This window comes from Chelmon rostratus, chromosome 11 (assembly GCF_017976325.1).
Source record: "Chelmon rostratus isolate fCheRos1 chromosome 11, fCheRos1.pri, whole genome shotgun sequence".
NCBI lineage: Eukaryota > Metazoa > Chordata > Actinopteri > Chaetodontiformes > Chaetodontidae > Chelmon > Chelmon rostratus.
This window is the reverse complement of record NC_055668.1, coordinates 7,751,768-7,770,812: the sequence shown is the minus strand read 5'-3', so window position 1 is coordinate 7,770,812 and position 19,045 is coordinate 7,751,768. Positions and strand designations below refer to the sequence as shown.

The 19,045-nt window shown below is 41.9% G+C and overlaps 3 protein-coding genes across 5 annotated transcripts in view; 2 read left to right on the top strand and 1 right to left on the bottom strand.

Annotated features, from left to right (window-relative positions):
• Window positions 1–415: 415 nt before the first annotated feature.
• On the bottom strand, window positions 416–2,599 carry LOC121614243 (E3 ubiquitin-protein ligase TRIM11-like). The gene is made up of 5 exons (XM_041948059.1): window positions 2,003–2,599; window positions 1,788–1,883; window positions 1,460–1,693; window positions 1,101–1,206; window positions 416–1,014 (listed from the first exon to the last, which is right to left on the bottom strand). Exons 1-5 carry the CDS (start codon window positions 2,597–2,599, stop codon window positions 416–418), a joined length of 1,632 nt encoding a protein of 543 aa, XP_041803993.1.
• Window positions 2,600–3,464: 865 nt separating this feature from the next.
• LOC121613906 (delta-1-pyrroline-5-carboxylate synthase-like) lies at window positions 3,465–10,310 on the top strand. Its single transcript, XM_041947608.1, has 17 exons — window positions 3,465–3,592; window positions 4,152–4,269; window positions 4,406–4,554; window positions 4,736–4,885; window positions 5,014–5,118; window positions 5,210–5,368; window positions 5,768–5,858; window positions 6,444–6,568; window positions 6,671–6,815; window positions 6,902–6,975; window positions 7,428–7,527; window positions 7,886–8,106; window positions 8,232–8,369; window positions 8,488–8,683; window positions 8,899–9,020; window positions 9,231–9,513; window positions 9,624–10,310. The coding sequence occupies exons 2-17, from the start codon at window positions 4,173–4,175 to the stop codon at window positions 9,803–9,805; spliced, it is 2,337 nt and encodes a 778-aa protein (XP_041803542.1). The 5' UTR covers window positions 3,465–3,592; window positions 4,152–4,172; the 3' UTR covers window positions 9,806–10,310.
• Window positions 10,311–10,714: 404 nt separating this feature from the next.
• Window positions 10,715–19,045, top strand: part of LOC121613990 (arginyl-tRNA--protein transferase 1) — a 52,772-nt gene continuing 44,441 nt past the window's right edge. For all 3 annotated transcript variants that reach the window (XM_041947746.1, XM_041947745.1, XM_041947747.1), the window contains exons 1-5: window positions 10,715–10,865; window positions 14,955–15,018; window positions 15,163–15,225; window positions 15,449–15,552; window positions 16,222–16,458. In XM_041947746.1, the coding sequence (XP_041803680.1) occupies window positions 10,757–10,865; window positions 14,955–15,018; window positions 15,163–15,225; window positions 15,449–15,552; window positions 16,222–16,458 (577 nt within the window). In that variant the 5' untranslated portion in view covers window positions 10,715–10,756. The remainder of the gene's footprint in view (window positions 10,866–14,954; window positions 15,019–15,162; window positions 15,226–15,448; window positions 15,553–16,221; window positions 16,459–19,045) is intronic.

Genomic DNA, 19,045 nt, shown 5'->3' with positions numbered 1-19,045 from the left:
ACATGACAACCGCAGACAATGAAGAGGTAGTGTAGAAGCAACTATGCAATCTATTACCATAGAGTAAATGCTAAAACATCTCTCATCAGCTGCATTTCTTCCTTGACAGCTTCCTATAAAACATCAGCACTATACAGTCACATAATATAATATTTAGAAGACTATAATACAGTACTTAAAGCCTTGCTCACTCTCCCATTGCTGCTGGCAATGAGAAATGTTCATCATCTTAGCTGTAACTCCCGCTTCTTTGAAATACAGAGATAGGTAAATTCCAGCAGGGAAACTGATGACGCTCATGTGACTATGACAGTCGCACATCTTTGACAGCATGCAAAACCAGAGCAAACACGGAAAAATGTTTGTGAAGACAAAGGTTGACATTGATCGGTACGTTTAAGGTTGTCCTCTAACCTCACACTTTGCCCCCGTTTGTGTTTGCATGCCAGTCCCATGGGTCCTTAATCCAAAACAAGGTAAGAGGCTGCCTGTTCAGTCCATTCACATCAATGCATGGGTTTAACATGGGGTAGAGAGGCTCTGTGCACTGCACACAGAAAGAGTGAAGCAGGGTCACAGAATCAGCATTGTAGAATGACAGCTCCCCCTTCTGGAGGTTTGCCATTATGCCCAGCTTTCTGACTCTCTTTCCCACTGACAGCTGCTTCTCCTGCGAATCATGACATGCCAGGTACTGTCCGTCTCCGTGGTAGATGCACCAGAATGTGTTGTTCACACGCGGGCCGGAGGAACTCTGGCTTGGGCCAGCTTTTTTATCCACTGGCCCGGTGGTCACACCTATTAGCCAGTAAGGTTTTTCCTGGACAATGACCTCCCAGTAGTGCTGGCCAGTAGTAAAACTCTCCTGAGTGAGGACACTGTACTGGGAGTCATAAGGCTGAGCACTCAGAGCTTCACTTACAGGCTGCTGTTTCCAGCACACCTGTCTCTTGTCCTGGCATATTTCCAATTTCGGATGGGCTGAGTCGCAGTCGAGAGCAGGAGAACTTAGATCTGCAAATAAAAACCTACATTTAGTACACAGCTTCAGAGCTGGTGGGTTTGAGTTTTGATTGCAAAACATTGGATTCTTTACTAACATGACCACATTCGTGGAAAGTGTTGGGACAGAGCCACCGACAGGTCATCCACCAGCCTCTCTACGGTTCTCAGCTTCTCAGGGTCACACAGACCTCTGTCTAATTCCTGGATAGGTGCATAATCCAAAGGGTCGCTACAATAAAAACTGAAAACCATTAGAGGGCACAAATCCTGCTAAAAGAGGACAGAATAGAAAAAAAAGGGAGAGTGATGAAAAAACTCACCAAAGATTCTGCGCTGTGATTTGCTGTTGAAAATAAACAGGCCATGTACTACTGCACGTAGAAATTATTTCAGCTGCATTTGTAAAACACTTTGACCAAAACAACACGCTGTCATTGTACTACCATTAACGTACCTGCAGGAAGCGCAGATCATTTGTCTCTTGGAGGAGCGATTTGCTGGAGGCTCTGAGAGTGTCTATCTCTTTGATCTGAGCCTCCATGATGCCCCTCTGGGCCTCCAGCCACTCTGTCATGTGTGACTCCTCTGCATCTATAATCTGCATCATCAGACGCTCATCACCATCCAGCACAACACGGATCCTGCTGTACTTGTCTGAGACTCTCTCTCTGAAATCTGCAGCAGACTTCTAGGGGAAAAAAACATGATCTAAATACGTACAAAGGGAGATTCTGTGACTGAAAAATGGATGATTAAAAAGGGGTATTTCACATTGACTGTACCACTGTTTGAGTATACAGTGACTCCAACTCCTTGATGGCATGTTCTGCTTCACCTCTCCTCTTCAGCAGCTGCTTCATAGTGGTCTCTAACATGCTCTAAAGAAAGAAATACAACATGCCTATAGGAAATAAATACGTTGACTGAAAAAAAATCAGGATATTCACAGAGAATTTAGAAACACACTAACCAATGGTTAAGCAATACTGATATTCACCTTGAAGTCTGTGCAGGCATCATGGAGTTGAGATGCTTTGTGGTTCTTGTGCATGCCGACCAGGACGCACAAACAGCACACAGGGACCCTTTCCTCCATACAGAAGAGTTTCAGCTCATCACGGTGCTCCCTGCACTTCAGAGACAGCGGATCCCCCGTAACCTCCACAACTGTGTGCTCCCTCAGAGCAGACCTCTGCTGGTGCAGCAGGGCGTGAGCCTGGCACAGTGAGGCATCGCAGGTTAGACAAGTCCTGATGGCCACCGACGGCGTGTCTATGCAGTGGTCACAGTGGATAGTTGAAGATGATTTGTTTGCGCTGCTCGGTGTCGCTGTCCTTAGCTCTGCTGTTGATGGCCTGTTGGTGGTGAAGTCCTTTACTTTGGTCTGAAGGCTGGTGTTTATCTCCAGAGTGAGGCCAGAGGGGAGGAGCACCTGACACTCTGGACAGAAGACAAGACCCTCATCTGACCCATCAGTTTCCCACACAGCCTGGATACAGGTGAGACAGAAGTCATGCCCACATGGCAGCGTCACAGGATCTGTGAAGAAGTCCTGGCAGACGGGACACTTTAAAGTTTCTTCAACAGTCCCCATAGCTCTGCTTGCACCTGTTATGGCAGCAGTGTGCTCTGTGCTCCTGGCCTTCCTGCTCATGAATGTTTCACAGGCCACTCATGTGCCTCAGTGTCGGATTACTAAAGATGAGTTGACATCCTCCAGTAGCTGTTTCAAGCCATTAACTCTCAGGAGACCACACGCAATTGAATGGCACATTTCCAACAAAATGGATTAGCGAAATTAGGTGTCCCAAACGCAGGACCATTTAAAATTGAATCAAATAAAATGAAGTCATATTAGTGTGCAAGTTCATCCTATAGACTGTGAACAGTAGTCAAAAGAATCCACTTGCTAGATTTTTCTGGGGCTTTCAACCACATCTCAAGGTCTTCATCAGCAAATAGAGTTGGCTTGGATGTCATAGTACAAGTTAAGTAAACCTTAAGTTTAAATTGCGTTTTACAAAATAAGTAATATTCAGTGTTTGCTAAAGCAATTACAAAATTTTACAGATCAACAGCTTTATAATTTATTATCTTGTTCATGTTAAAAAATAAATGTGTGAATTTCAACAATCAATACTGAATCAGTTTTTTTTCATTATAAAACATGCACTAATAAAGAATTTGTGTACGATGGGATATCTGCATTGTGTGTATCTTAGTATCAGAAATTATTGTTGCAATTGCTTTCTCAACTAAAATAAAAGCTGAAACTAAATTTCAGTTATGATCAACCTATTTTTACACCGCGTCCCTGTGCTTGTACGTCCCACTGCTACAGACGTATCCACCCATCAGAAATACTATTTCTGCGTACGTAAAGACTGGTTTGCTCCTATCCGTACTACGTGAACGTACCAAGACTCCTACGTACGCATTGTTCGTGCATAGCTCAATTACGACTCTTCCCTCCCAACGTGGGCTGTGGATGTGGCAGCAAGGCACCGCCAGTCCGGCTGATTACGTGTCTCCTGCAGTGCACTCTCAAGTGTAGTTGTGGTTGCTTTTCGAGGTTTTCTCTTATCAGGTAAGGATTCATTCTGAACAAAATGTCCTCTTGTCGAAAACAGCTGCTAAGCTAGGCAGTGAGGTAGCTCACCATAGCTAATGCTAGCTAACGTCAGCTAGCCCCAAGTACTTTTTGACAGCAGTAACGCTGGACACAAAGGTACAATGTGTTCGCCTTATAAACTTATCTAATTGCAAACCTCAGCGGCTTCACGTATGGCAGAGCTTATTTGTGTGAACAACACCGAAGTTTTTTCGCCGGCAGAAATTGTTTGAAGCTAACGTTAACAAATCCAAACAACAAAATCTTGACTGGGTCAGTATGTCAAGTTCAAGTATCAACACAGTGCTGATAACCTTATGGGGCATGATGCAAAGCTTTGCCGTGAGACTGAAATAATGTTCAATTGAATCACGTTCATTGATTTTGTTTTTGATATTTTATCTAATTTACGTGTTCAGCCTTGGTGTTGATAGCCAACCGTGCAGCCTGTCTGTCATATGCAAAAGCTGCTTATCTCAGATGAGGTTGCTGCATTGTTAGAGCTACCTGACACTGGTTTGTGTGTTCATCACAGCTGTCCTCAAGTGTCAGTGCCATGTTTGCCAGGCTGGCCTTGTGCTCTCGCCTGCCATCCAGAATCAGGCAGTCAAATGTCTGCCCGGTCTCCATCAGAGCGTTTTCCCAGGCTAAATGTAAGTAATCAGCCAACTTCTTTCTCATAATTGAAGGTGACACTTAATCATTAATACATATACAATACATATATAATACTATAATCTTTGGTTCATGCTGATTAGTAATAGAGTGTGACTTTGTTATGCCCTGCAGTCTCACTCCCACGTCCCCATGGGAAGTCTTTTGCCCACCGCAGCGAGTTAAAGCAGGCCAAGCGCATTGTAGTGAAGCTGGGAAGTGCTGTGGTGACACGGGATGAGTGCGGTCTGGCACTGGGGCGACTGGCCTCAATAGTGGAGCAGGTAATGCCACTTTAATATGGTTGATGCAGATGAGCCAGGACCTCTGTTGATGATGCCTTGTGTAGGTGTGAGCATAATATTATGTGGGCTCAGGGAAGACTTCAAAGCGACCTGGACTGGGGAGTTATCCTGGCTGTAAAGAAAACAACTTGAATGCTGTAGTCTCTGTGTGTCCTGTCAGGTGGCCATGCTGCAGAATGAAGGCAGGGAGATGATGATTGTGACCAGTGGTGCTGTGGCTTTTGGCAAGCAGAGGCTGAGACACGAGATCCTGCTGTCTCAGAGTGTCAGACAAGCCTTGCATTCTGGACAGAACCAACTCAAAGACATGGTGAATAATAATCTTGAATTGGGATTCATTGGGATTTTTAGTCCAATCTTTAACAAATGCTTGATACAAAAATGTTGAATTTTCGTTCATAGGCTTGTTAACTTTAGTGAAATCGCTCTGTTTTTCAGTCAGTTCCAGTTTTGGAAGCAAGGGCTTGTGCGGCTGCTGGACAGAGCGGTCTGATGGCGTTGTATGAAGCTATGTTCACCCAGTACAGCACCTGCACTGCACAAGTATGTACATGAGTTTTCTCACAAAAGAAAGTGCTGTCAGCAGATCAGTTAAATGTCACTTCATTCCCTTCATTTCTGTCCACTTCTGTAGATTTTGGTCACCAACCTGGATTTTCACGATGAGCAGAAGCGTCGCAACCTGAACAGCACGCTCCACGAACTGCTACGGATGAACATAGTTCCCATCATCAACACCAATGATGCTGTCGTTCCGCCCCCTGTTCCCAACAGTGACCTGCAGGGAGTAAATGTGGGTACTGTGTGAAAGGCATGCTGGGAATGCTAAATGTTGTCCAGAATTGTGATGGTGGATTCCTTAAGTCTTACATAAATTAAAGATGTATGTTTTTTTTACTCACATTTCTGTCCTTGCTAACGTCTTGCTCACATGGTTTTAGTTTCACTGTTAAAAATCTTTTCTACTAAATGAAAGTATGGTGGTCTTATTTTCTGCCATGTTTTTGTTTAAGAATCTGCTTGTGTTATCTCTCTTTGGAAAGAGGCGAGCGTATGTTGTTTGTTCTGTATCTGAATGGGACTGGGAGGCTTTTGCTGCATGGTAGCAACTGATAAGCTATTATCCTATTGTAGAATGTCAGATACAGTGATTTTTCCTTTTCGCTTAATGAAATTTCTGTTTGCGTTTCAGGTAATCAGCGTCAAAGATAATGACAGCTTGGCTGCACGGCTGGCTGTTGAAATGAAAGCAGATCTCCTTATTGCCCTGTCTGATGTTGAAGGTACAGATATAACCACTAATTTGATGATGGATTATGATTTATTTTGCATTGCATGTATGTATTAACATTAGTTCTCTCTTTGTGCTATTAACTGTTTTCTCAGGGCTGCAATTAAGGATGATTTTCAGATTGTCAATTCATCATTTAATTTACAAAATTTATCCCAAATACCCATCATGTTACCCTAAACCCAAAGTGATGTCTATAAATTATTTATTTTGTCTTTCCAATAATAAGAAATGCCAAAGATTAGTTTGAAATGATGCGAAGCTGAGGGGACTAATGAAAGACCCTACTGAGGTACTGTACATGGTGCTCTTCCCATGCTAGACACTAAAACTCAGGATATCTTAAAATCAACTGCTCTGATTTTGACCATTTGAAATCATCATTAAGCAAGATGGCCCTGTCACTGCATTGATTTTATTCACAATCATTTTACTTCAGTGAGTTATATACTATTAAACTTTATGTATACTGCCTGGCTTCTTGGACAGTTTTTTTCTACATCAAAAGATGCCATTTTTAGTGTGACAGTTTTGGTTCTGTGAAGGATTAAAAGGAAAAGACAAATCTATTCCACAGGCTTATACGACAGTCCCCCAGGAACAGATGATGCCAAGCTCATTGATATATTCTATCCTGGAGACCAGCAGTCTATCACGTATGGCACCAAGTCCAGAGTCGGCCTTGGTGGAATGGAAGCCAAGGTCAGCATGACATATATTTAATCTCAAGTGTAAACAGGAATGAGCTTGCTGAATGATGAAAGAGTTGCCTTATTCTCTTCTCTATCATGTTGTCTGAATCAGGTGAAAGCAGCTCTTTGGGCACTACAGGGTGGGACGTCTGTTGTCATTGCCAACGGCACACATCCTAAAGTGACAGGCCATGTCATTACAGACATTGTAGAAGGGAAGAAAGTCGGCACCTTCTTCTCTGAAGTAAAACCTGCAGGTACTGGGTACAACCATCTGGAAACAACTTTTTACCTGTTTGTGTTTATGTTTTCATGTTTGATGCCTGTATGTTGACACCACCAGGTCCAACTGTGGAGCAGCAGACAGAGATGGCTCGGCATGCAGGCAGGGCTATGGCCTCCCTGAAACCTGAACAGGTGAGTTTCTTGCTCCCTCAATGTGGTCTGGCTAACTGACATGAGGTTTAATTGAAGTTTTGTTTTTGGACTTGAATCCAGTAGAATTCAGATATCCCCTCACTGGCACAATGGAATAGCGTTTATCACAATTTATTTATTACTGATATATTAAGATTTAATCCAACAAGTTTTCATAGGTTAAATCCCCTAAATCTAGTTTATTGACCTCTAAATATCGTACGTATATTAATTTAAGTGACAAGATTATGGTCGTGAGAAAGCATGTGTTTAGTGCTTAGTAAACCTAACAAATTTAAAACCTGTCAACACTAAAATGGGAAAGAAAAGTGAAAATCATTTTCACAACAGGGTACAAGGGATTGCCAAACTCATGAAATTTCACATTTTACTGGTAGCAGCTTTAATTGATTTTAGTGTTCATATTGGGCGGTGTGTGTTTCTTTTTCCAGAGAGGGGAGATCATCTGCTGTCTTGCTGAGCTGCTTACAGAGAAGAAAGACGAGATTCTCAGTGCCAACAAGAGAGACATGGAGTTAGCAATAGCATCAGGTACAGAGGCACAAAGAAGATGAATTGATCACCTTAATCCACAGCTGCATGCAATCAGATGACTCAAATGCCATGCTCTGCCAATGGCTATCACTCATCTCTAGCACTTCCACGGAGGGGAAACTGGCATATGAAGGTTTTGATCATCTGTTTGTCAGCTTTGATTGGCAGTTATCATAGTTCTGGTGTGCATCAGCCATGTTGTCAGTAAGAGTCTTATGCATAGCACTTACAAGTTTATAAGTTTGGCATTCTGTGGGGAAGCACATAACACAGGGGAAGATTTTCTCTGCATGGAACTGCAGTATTGAGTACTACACTGTTAGTGTCGCCATTCATTCATTCTTTTACCTCATAGGTCGCTTGTCCCAGGCTATGGTCAACCGCCTGAGTCTGTCCACTGCTAAGCTGAACAGCCTTGCCATTGGCCTCCGTCAGCTTGCTGTGTCCTCCAGGGATAGTGTGGGTCGGGTGCTTAGGAAGACCAGGGTGGCCAACAACCTGGAGCTGGAGCAGATCACTGTCCCCATTGGTGTACTGCTGGTCATCTTTGAGTCACGTCCTGATTGTCTCCCACAGGTCGGTCAACCCCAGCCCTCAGCCTGTAAACTTTACTGTTGTTGGTAGCTCGTCTGGAACACTTTTCACATGGTTGTCATTGAAAGTTAAACTCACGTTTTCTTGTGTTTAATATTGTGTTTCAGGTGTCAGCTCTGGCTATTGCGAGTGGAAATGCTTTGCTACTGAAGGGGGGTAAAGAAGCTTCCAACACCAATAAAATTCTACATCAGCTCACTCAGGAAGCACTTTCCATTCATGGAGTAGCCGATGCCGTTCAACTGGTAAAAACTGAAAGCATGCCGTACATAGCGTTAAATAGCACAGTGTGACTTTTTACATTATTACAGTATTAACTGAGATATCCCGTGACATGCTGAAATGAACCTTTACCTTGTGTAGGTGAGCACACGTGAAGAAGTAGAGGATCTGTGCAGACTAGACAAGTTGATCGACCTGATCATTCCGAGAGGCTCGTCCCAGCTGGTCCGGGACATCCAAAGGGCAGCTAAGGGTATTCCTGTACTGGGCCACAGCGAGGGCGTCTGTCACGTCTACTTAGACAACGATGCCAGCATAGACAAAGCTATTGACGTTGGTATGTGGTTCCTATGTGTAGTTGTTTTGTTTTCCATTTCTGCTATGGTTTGGTCAGTGTTTTGCATCTTGTAGAAGTGGAAAAAATATTGTTTTCATATTTTATTTCAGTGCACTCAATATTATTTTACCTATTGCCCAAGAGTTGTGGTTATTAACTTTTTGGGGTAGCCCAGAACTGCTGAATGAATATGCATGTACTAATTTATGTTCTAGTCAGAGACTCCAAATGTGACTACCCTGCGGCCTGCAATGCCATGGAGACCCTCCTTATTCACAGAGATTTGCTGCGAACTCCTATATTTGACCAGATCATTGATATGCTGAGAACAGAACAGGTAAGAAACAGACACTCCATAATTTAGGCCACAACTATTTCACATAGCGTTACGATTACGGTGCATGGTTAAGTGGTTTTTACATTTGATAAATGTTTGACCTCCAGAAACTAAACTTTCTGGAGAGTGTGACACTTACGTCAGGTCAAGAAAGAACAGTTTTTGTTCATTATCCTGTTGATAAATCATTGTGCCATTGTTTTCTCTCAGGTGAAGATCCATGCAGGCCCGCGCTTTGCATCCTATTTGACTTTCAGCCCATCCGAGGTGAAGTCTCTAAGGACCGAGTATGGGGACCTGGAGTGCTGCATTGAGGTGGTCGACAGCATGCAGGATGCTGTGGACCACATCCACAAATACGGCAGCTCCCACACTGACGTCATTGTTACAGAAAATGAAGAGACAGCTGAACAGTTTCTGCAGCAGGTGGACAGCGCTTGTGTATTCTGGAACTCCAGCTCGCGCTTTGCGGATGGCTACCGCTTTGGTCTAGGTATGTACAGTATCGGGCATGGTTTTACTTTGTTAATCCTTCAGTAAATGGATCTAACCTACCACTGTCTTGAAAATTTGGCAGACGAATTAATTTGATTTTGTTTGCAGGAGCTGAGGTTGGTATCAGTACGGCACGGATACATGCCAGAGGTCCAGTGGGTTTGGAGGGGCTTCTGACCACCAAATGGGTCCTTCGTGGGGAAGGGCACACTGTTGCTGAATTCTCCGAGCAAGGCAGTATGAAATACCTTCATGAAAACATCCCTGTCCCTCAGGGGAGCTTTAGTTAGGTGCCCAACCAAAGAGCCATCAACAGGAGTCAAGATGCCGATGTTTGTCTAAAGGTTTGTGTCTGCCAGTAGCACTTCAGCTTTTTAGCTGCTGCTTCATCCCCTGGATAAATCCACTGTGTTTGTGCAGGAAAAGAAACTTGTATGCAGAACAGAGGCTACTTTCACTGGACAACCAAGCAAACCTGTGCAAAAACGACTTGTTCTTACATGACTGATGGGAGTGAAATGTATTATGGTAGAATAGAAAAAAGAAACTCATTTCACTATATATATGTGGTGAAACATGAAGTATACACAGACAAAGCTCATTTCCTCTGTCAAGCCATTTTTTATGGCGCCCTCAGTTGCCTAGGTGTGATTTTATAACTTATTTTTCTACATACAAACTCTCCCTCAGTCTTTTTGTAATTCACTGTAGCTTGTTTGTGCAGAATCTTGGTTCAGGTTTATTTTGCTGTCCTTCCTCTTTGCACAGATGATTTAATAAATATGCTGTACAGTTCTTTACTCATGACTTTCTGTTTTATCCGTCACAAGCTTAATACTGAAAAATCTAACTTCCCTGATAAACAAATGCATTTAGTGTATAGGTTATTATGACAACATTTACTCAGGGTAGGAATTTTTAAATATTCAGCCTTGCTAACATTTAGTTGCTTATTGCATCCACTTTTAGTTTGCCATCCTTGCACTTATTTGCAAGTAAAACATTGAATCCATAATTACACTGCTGCGCAATGATTGGAGAGAAGTAAACAATACAGTGGTTGATTTCCTTCTTGAAGATTAATTGTGACTTAAACAGACAGAGTGACAACACGTAGCTTTTCAGATATGAGGGCTGGCTGTTCGACACAGCACTGGTGACGTCTTGGTGTGGGCGGGGTTTAACATCCAACAGGACTTGCCCGGACACCGGGCAAACTCAGCTGTCATCTGAGTCCGTCGATGATAAAGATGGCAGGGAACACGTCTTACACTATAGTAGAGTATTTCGGCGGAGATGACGGTTACCGCTGTGGTTACTGTAAGAATGAGAAGGGAAACTTTTCTCACGGTAAGGGTCTAATGAAGTAGCAAAGAAACATAGCTAGTCGGTATCGCTGAACTGGCTTATGCTAACGACCTAGCTAGCTCCGTCTACTTGCTGGTTTTGAAAGAGGGCTAGCTAATGTTGGTACGGTAGAAGCATCCTAATGTCAGTAAATTGGAGTGAACTACATCTGCCATACTTGTATTGCAAGGCCAGTACATTCAGTTGAGTGTACAAATTAGTTAGCGTTCACCTAACGTGACTTGGACAGTGTTCAGGTTATAACTCAATTTTTAGCCATTAGCCTCTTGTAGCCAAAATCTTTCATCGTGGGGAACTAACCAAAGATTGTCGTGGTATAAAGTGAGTTACGATAATGAAGCAAGATCGGGCTGGTGTTATTGAATTGCTGCTCAGTTGGGGAATAATGTTTAACTGAAGACTAACCTTGTAACATTAGCAGCTTAGCACTGGACTTGTTAACATCTCTACTCGCGTCAAGCTAGCCAACGGCCAGTTTAACGTTATAGCATGGGGAACTGGGACTGGTGCCGTCAGAAGCGAAAGTACAGCTGGCTCCGTCTCATTTGGCCAGCCAGTGTCGTGAGGCTGGAAGTAGAGGCCTTTATGGATCAAATGAAAGCAGATGCGGAAATGCAGGATATGCTGTCATTTATATATATATATAAGTGTGGGGAGCTCAGATCCATTGGTCTGTAAGAGCACTTTTTTTTTTGAACTTTTTATTGAACGATTGCACAAATCAGAAAGCCGTAAGTCGCACAATATCATGACCCATTTATCTTCTTGTGAATGGTACATTATGTACATTCTGTACAGTACTATTTCATACTTTTTAGTGTTGGATGTTTTTCAGGTGTAACAGGCAGTGCAGATTACAAACGGCACAAACATGAAACTAAATATAAGACAGAGATTTCACAACATAACGTTACTGAAACAGAAGACAGCCTGTTTACTACATGTACTGTACTGGATGACTGTGGCAGTATCAGTTAAATCCATAGTGGTATGATTAATGTCTCACTCTTTTTTGACTCATGTTTTGTAGTTAAAAGTGAAGGCTGGAGAGTTGAGATGAGAAAACACTCCCTCCAGTGGAAACCCTCTCTCCCTGATCCAGTTGTGAGGGTGTGCCGTGGCTCACTTCCAAGTGAACTCTGATTTGGTTTGTTTAAAAATGCTAATGCAAAGAAACAAGAACACAATAACAGTAGATTGAACATTTCATCGTGGCAGTTTGTTGTAATATTTTCTCATAATTCTAAAAATGTCAGGTTTCATGTCATGCCACCACTCCTTACTTAGCATCACACTACAAATGAATCACAAATGAAGTGTAAATGGCAAAATTTTTATCTTACACATCTGTTTTTCAAGCCTTTTTTTAACTATCAAACTTACATACCTACATAACTAGAATTATAAAAAAGGTCAGTTTATCTCATGAGTATCAGTGGGAAACTAGCAAATATCAGTGAAAGCTCTACAACTATATTTGAGAATCTTTGAGTATTGGACGGCTACAAACCAGGAAGTAGCCTTTTCATCCGCTGCTTGCTGTACAACTGGATGCTTGGGAAGTGGGGGACATTTGTTTCACTTGCCCATGAATCCTGCAGTGGCAGGAACATTCTTGCCTTGAGTCTGTTTACAGGAACGGTAACTCAGACCGCACAGTCACATGAAGGTTTGTAAACGTTGTCTTGAAAGTGCAAGAAGCCAATTGAACAGAGGTCAGAGGTGCTGTTCTGTATGTTGTGTTGAGAGTCTGTCATTTCAAAGCAACCAAGATTCGTGTAATTCTGCATTTTAGAAGTTCTGACTTTGATACAGAGGTATTAAAAAAAGCAGTATAAGAAGAAGGGATTTTCTGTGTCGGACAGAGTGGTGTCGTTCAGTGGAGGTGAGCGGGGGCGAGACAGGTTGACTATAATTAGGGTTCAGGCAGTTCCTAATGCAGCCTGTTAGTGACTGGGCTCAGAGCCCGCAGACGAGGGCTGTCGTCTAAAGTAAGATAAGAGTGGTAATCTGGATATGTTACATCATGTGGGCATGGCAGGTTCTGGGGAGGAAGGAAGACTCCCTGTGTAATTCTTGTAAGTGATTAATAGTATTAGAAGGTTATAGATTCCTCGTGTGGATACAGGTTAAATGAAAGTGCAGTAGACTTACAATTATAGAAATGAGCCCATTATTTCAGGCCACTGAGGTGAAGTTGATTATTTTTAGGCTGCAGCAAAAAAGACAAAACACTTTCCTGATTTTCAAGTTGCTCTTCCTGTGTAATTTGTCATGGTATATTCTTCCTTTTGTGCCTGTATTTTCCTGGAAAAAGGTGGCACAGTCTATAGATCAACAGAGTGATTATTGTATTGTAAACTGTTGCAAGCAGGTGCTCAATAAGGTAATGTTTTCCTCTGTGATTTGGTGCAGTGATGTTATCAGCTGTGTTTTTACATGCAGAGCAAATGCGACCCCACACTACATAGTACAACATCTGCCATCGTCTGTGTCACTGTGTCCGTCATGCCTCAGTGGAGGCAAATGGATCAGGTGTGAACGATGGAAAGGCACTCCTGCCATACCCTGATGTCGGCAGCTGTTGCACACATATCCATCTCACATGGCATGATTCATCCGTACTCTAGAACTAATACCTTTTCAAACTTCTGACTAACCCTAACTAGTTATCAGGCTCTTTGACTAGCAGGCATTTGGCTTTTGTGTTATTTATTTGGCCCTGCCCTGCCCTGCCCTGTCATTGCCTACATATACTTGCTCTTGAAAGTTTTCTGAACTGTACCACTTGATATGGAAGTTTTTAAATATAACATACTTTCTTTATGGTTCCTTTGGATCCTAATTAATGCTTCAAAAAAGAGTAATATTACAATTATTCTTCCATACTCAAATTCACACAACAGCTTGAAAGCTCTGTTGAGGTCCTGAGAATTTTGGGACATGAAAATGGGTTCTTAGGGCAGAAATCCCTGTGTGTACTTTCTAAATGTGTGGTGAGGCCACACATTTGGTATTGAAACATGATTTCCCAAGGATCTTAAATTATAGATGTATGCTGTGTATTTTCCTGGGTTGATTTCACTCTTGTTCCAGTGTTATCAGTGAAAAATGCAACATGAGCTCCTGTCATTCTGTAACTATTATTCTGCCCTGTTTTGTACAGTCCTGGTGATTATACTTCATCTTTAATATACATAGTGTAACAGCTGCTTTTTGACCTGTCTCATTATTACAAGCCCATTAAGTGGTGGTCCTGTAATGATAATGTATGTTGTTCACAGTATCTTAGTTTTTTTTTAAGAAAACATGCAGTCTTGCTGCTGTGTCTGCAGGCCTCAGAACTAGCCCGTCATTTACTGCTTCAGTGCTGTAGTGTCCGTCCATTAGATCACACAGGATTGTTACCTTATCTCTGTGGACTCTGGCAAACACCAGTCTCCTGGGACATTAGAGATCATCCTCAGTCACAAACTTAGTGTATGTTGTGTGAACTGGTGTACAGTGAATTCCCTTTGTTGTTTTAGATGGAAACTGATAGGGGTCTTGGTTGTTGATGTGTGTGCATGTGCAAACTGTGTATGTGGTTGCAGAGGAGAAGGCCAGCAGTTGAAACAGGGAAGGCTGACCTCAGTTCTGGGAAGTAGGATCCAAGCTGTTGTAGATGCAGATAGATAAATTTGGATGCTACCACTGGGGACTTGAAGTGCTGTGGGACTGTTCTTTGGGGGGACCCTTTGATTTAAGCTGAAACAAAGATGTGTGGTCCTCCCACTGGACTCTGTGAGCAGCTTCTTGACAAACCACTCCTTACTTGCGTACATTACTCCAATTTCAGGCTAAAGAATGTGTATCTGTAATTGTCTCTTTTATGCTTTAATTGTGCTTCATTTCATTCAGTTGTGAAAAGAGCTGGGCTAATTCAAGACTGTTTCCTGTTTGTTTCCAGTATAATTTCCTTCAAGCCACGCATTAGACAGCATGCTCTGATGGATGTTTCCATTTGAAAAGTATGATGTAAAATTATGTGAAATTAATGAAAAGTTATGATGTTTCCTCTGTTTTTTACAGGGATGTGGTCTCACACCATGACTGTGCAAGACTACCAAGATCTCATAGACAGAGGATGGAGACGGTGTGTAGCCGTGTCCAACGTCACACAATCCCTGCTTATTTATATACAGACCCTTTGAATTTCTAATATAGTTAAAATATAATTTGGATATTTCACATATTGATTATCTATTTTAGTGAATCTTATTTATTTTTTCCTTTTCAGAAGTGGGAAGTATGTCTATAAGCCCATAATGAGCAAGACATGCTGTCCACAGTACACCATCAGGTAATGATATAACACCTATCAGAATTTCTTTCTATGATTTTTATGCTTCAGTTAACTTCAGAACTGACAGGACCAGAAAAACACAGAGCACATGTGGATGACCTGTGGTAGTTTTATAGACATACAGTGTTAAATCAGCTATGAAACATTTGTATAACAAACAAGAAATATATACAAATCTATGCTGTTTTAACCAATCTTTGCCCTTGTGCTTTCTATCAAGATGCCATGCACTGAAATTCCAGCCTTCCAAATCCCACAAGAAAGTCCTGAAGAAGATGAGCAAATTCATTTCCAAAGGGGAATTACCAAAAGGACAGGATGATGGTAAGATTATATTTATTTGTACCACCCTGATTCCAAAAGCTGGGAAGCTGTGTAAAACCTGAATAAAAACCGAATGCAATCATTTGCAAACAAACTGTTTCCTGACAACATTTTATGATGTGTTCCCGAGCCTGTGTAGTAATATCCTTTATACAATCATGTCTTTCACAAGGTGGTAAACCTTGCTTGCTTGTGAACAATGTGTTGCTGCCATCAAATTCAGACTAAACATGTATTTACAACAATCAATGGAGTTAATGAGGTCAGACATTAAATATATTGTCTTTGTACTATTTTCAATTAAGTATATGTGAAAAAGGATCAGCAAGTACACATTCATCACATATTCATCACATTTGAGTTATGTTTTACACAGTGTTCCAACTATTTATGGAATCAGACTTGTATAATAATAATAATTTCATGTTTGTAAATTGTCTGTTACATTTATCTGTGTGTTGGTATACATTATATGCATGGAAAAAAATGGAAAAAAGCAGCTGCAGTCAACAGTATTGGACTGTTGAACGGCATATACATCAGAGTGCATCGTTGAAAGTACAGTTGGTAATGAACACAGACTCAAAACGATGTTGGTACTGCTGCTCTGTAGTGCACCTCTTCTGGTGTAAGCAATATTGATTTGATGTTTTTTTTTTTGCCATGTAGGGGAGCCAATGGACTCGGTGTGTGAAGAAGCAAGTCCAAGGGAACCGAGTAAAGTCTGTCACTCAGAAGTAAAGTGTGCTGATGTCACAGACATTCAGAAGGAAGTAGCAGAGTGTCCCGCTATCACAGAAGTACAGAAGGAGGTAGCGGATGCCGCACCTGCCAGCTCAGAAACATCAATAAAGGATCCAGTGTCTGTCCCAGATGGGAGAACAATAGCAACAGCTCCAAAACCAGGTAAGAAGTCTGATTCTCTTTCAAATGGCTGGTAGTACCCCACAAAAATCAATGCTGTTCTTGCTCAACATAGAGTAATAATATCCAAGTTACGTATTAGTAATGTGACCACAGCTACTCACTATGAAGTAACACATCACCTATTACTGTTGTTTTCCTTGATCAGGACAACTTTTTTTCATGAAGAGCATGAACCAACACTCTAGAGCAGCACAGATTAATCGATCGATCGATCGAAGCAAAAATGTGTTTTACTTATCAAAGTATTTTGATAAGTAAAACAATTAATCAGTTTAACCAAGATAATAATCAGCCAATTGATAGGTAATGGAAGCAGTCGGCAGTTGTAATATTATATGAATCAATGAACTTGGATTACTCATGGTAAATGTATGCTGGTTCATGCAGCCTTAGTGTGAAAGTGACATTATAGCAGCTGCATACATCAGTCCGCTAACGAGTAGTTAGGGCAAAGGGAACAGCTACAAGAACGTAATGTCAGGCTGAATAATGAGGTGTGGACTAAATCATCATTCAGTCTTAATATTATTCTATAAACGGCTTCTGCTGATTATCATGAGTGTCATTAAGTCCGCAGGCGCATTATATTATGACTCAGAGTTCTAGTCTTGCACTCTTGCCATGCATCACTGTATATGTTTTTTTTTTTTTTAACTTATTGCAACACTAAGATGCTTCTACAAAAAAAGAATGTACTTTTTCTGAACTTTAATGAATAGTTTCTTGAACTGTTGTGTTTATTTATTCATTTCAAATGTCTGGTTTTCTTTGGGACAGCAGTAGGACAACTGCAAAAGCAGTGACAGTAGCAGTAGTTAATGACCGTTCACTCCAAACTACAAACTGCCACTGCCATTCCACAGAAGGTAAAGCATCATTGTTTGCCAGAGGGTGTCACTGTTCACCTTGTGACAGATTCCACTGAGCAGCAGCTTGGTAAAAGAAGGTGATGGCATTTCCTCTGTGTTTTCTTCTGTTATGTTCTCCTCTTTACTCTCTAGTGTACAGGATATCCTCACAGCCAATTCATAGGAATGCAACACTAACACTCACAGTGAAGAGATAATAAATTCCGATTAGACACTGTCCATGTTCCAGGTCTTGACCACTTTTTCCCCTCTCAAACATGTAATGAGAACAGGCCCCCACGCTCATTAATCAAAAGGAAAGGACATACACTGGAGCAGGAAAGCTTGGTATTGGCACAGGTCAATCCAGGTGCAGACATGAACATACAGAAGAAACTTTCAGCTGTGCCAGTGGTCTGTTCTTCTGCTCTTACACCTGTGTCATCACCGCACTCTTCCTCTTCAGACTGTCAGAAGTAACAAGCATTTTCAGGAGGCTAGGAAACAGGAAGCATGAAGGATTTACTATGTTGCGCCAGTGGTTCTCTACTCCCCCCTCATTCACCTCCAACAGAAAACACCTGGCCATATCTTTCCTCTAGCTTTATGACTGGAGCATTTTAAAGCTTTGGGCAGGTTCCAGGTCTAACTTGCAAAAACGTGGCTCCTCATCTGCCATAGAGCAGATGCAAAGCCAGAGGTAAGCCTTTTGCTGTTCCAGTCTTTTTACACTTCTTGTATATTATTATTGTTTGTTGTACATCTGATCTTTTGTAACCAAACCACTTCCGCACTACCCAAGTCGCTCCCACCTCGGAGCTGGTAGAAATGTTACCTTCACTTACAGCCATACTTATTGTTGCTGCGTGTTATGGTATTGTAGGGTTTGGATGTGCTCAACCTCTACAAACTGGATGAACCAGGCAGAATCAAAGGGCACAGCAGGATGGAATAATGAGAGCAGCCGACCAGCAATACGTTTTTTGTTCCAGAGCTCTAGGTTTTTACTTATTGTCACACACATAAAACACACAGCTCACAAAAAAACAGCAGGGCAAAAGAGTCACCAAGGTGCAGGTAATCTTGGCAGATTGCAGCAGCAGCAGCAGCAGCAGCAGAGCAGAGCAAGAGCTTCACCCTACCCCCCCCCCCCCCTTCTCACACACTGCACTATTGCTCACCTGGCTTTTATAGCCAATCTCCTCCCACCCCAGTGACACTGTGACCTGCCCACACACATATATATATATATATGTATAATTTAACACACTGACACTTATTCTACACAATGCAAATAACTACAGCCTGACAAAGTTAAGAAAACCACCTACTCTAAAGAAATACTCTAAAGAAACACTAATCAACGACCAAACTCAACAAAGATCCCCCTACAACCCCTCCCCTCTCTCCTCTCTGATCGCCCTGCTCAACCTAATTAGGTAAATGGCAACTGCTGGTATGCTGCGGCTGCATCTTCATGTGTGCACTCCATGAAGCACGCCCCTAAAGTGGATCTCAGAGAGAGAGAGAGAGAGAAAGAGCAGTTAACTAGTGTCTTTTACAACAAACAAAACAAATAAACTTGCTGTGTCAGTCTGTATTTGTCATGTTTCACTCTTAGTGAGGGGGATGCTTCCCAGCTCCCTCACAGGTATGATGCCATAACGTTAACAAGTTGGAATATTGTCATTATCATGATATTATTATTATCATTATTT

What these genes read in the sequence shown, in the direction of transcription:
- LOC121614243 (XM_041948059.1), bottom strand. Translation starts at nt 2,599, where the DNA reads ATGGGGACTGTTGAAGAAACTTTAAAGTGTCCCGTCTGCCAGGACTTC. An exon ending in ATGCCTGCACAGACTTCAAG is followed by an intron (nt 1,884 to 2,002) that starts GTGAATATCAGT and finishes TTCTTTCTTTAG; the next exon opens with AGCATGTTAGAGACCACTAT. An exon ending in ATGATCTGCGCTTCCTGCAG is followed by an intron (nt 1,207 to 1,459) that starts GTACGTTAATGG and finishes GCACCTATCCAG; the next exon opens with GAATTAGACAGAGGTCTGTG.
- LOC121613906 (XM_041947608.1), top strand. Translation starts at nt 4,173, where the DNA reads ATGTTTGCCAGGCTGGCCTTGTGCTCTCGCCTGCCATCCAGAATCAGG. An exon ending in TTGGTGGAATGGAAGCCAAG is followed by an intron (nt 6,569 to 6,670) that starts GTCAGCATGACA and finishes TGTCTGAATCAG; the next exon opens with GTGAAAGCAGCTCTTTGGGC. An exon ending in CTCTGAAGTAAAACCTGCAG is followed by an intron (nt 6,816 to 6,901) that starts GTACTGGGTACA and finishes TGACACCACCAG; the next exon opens with GTCCAACTGTGGAGCAGCAG.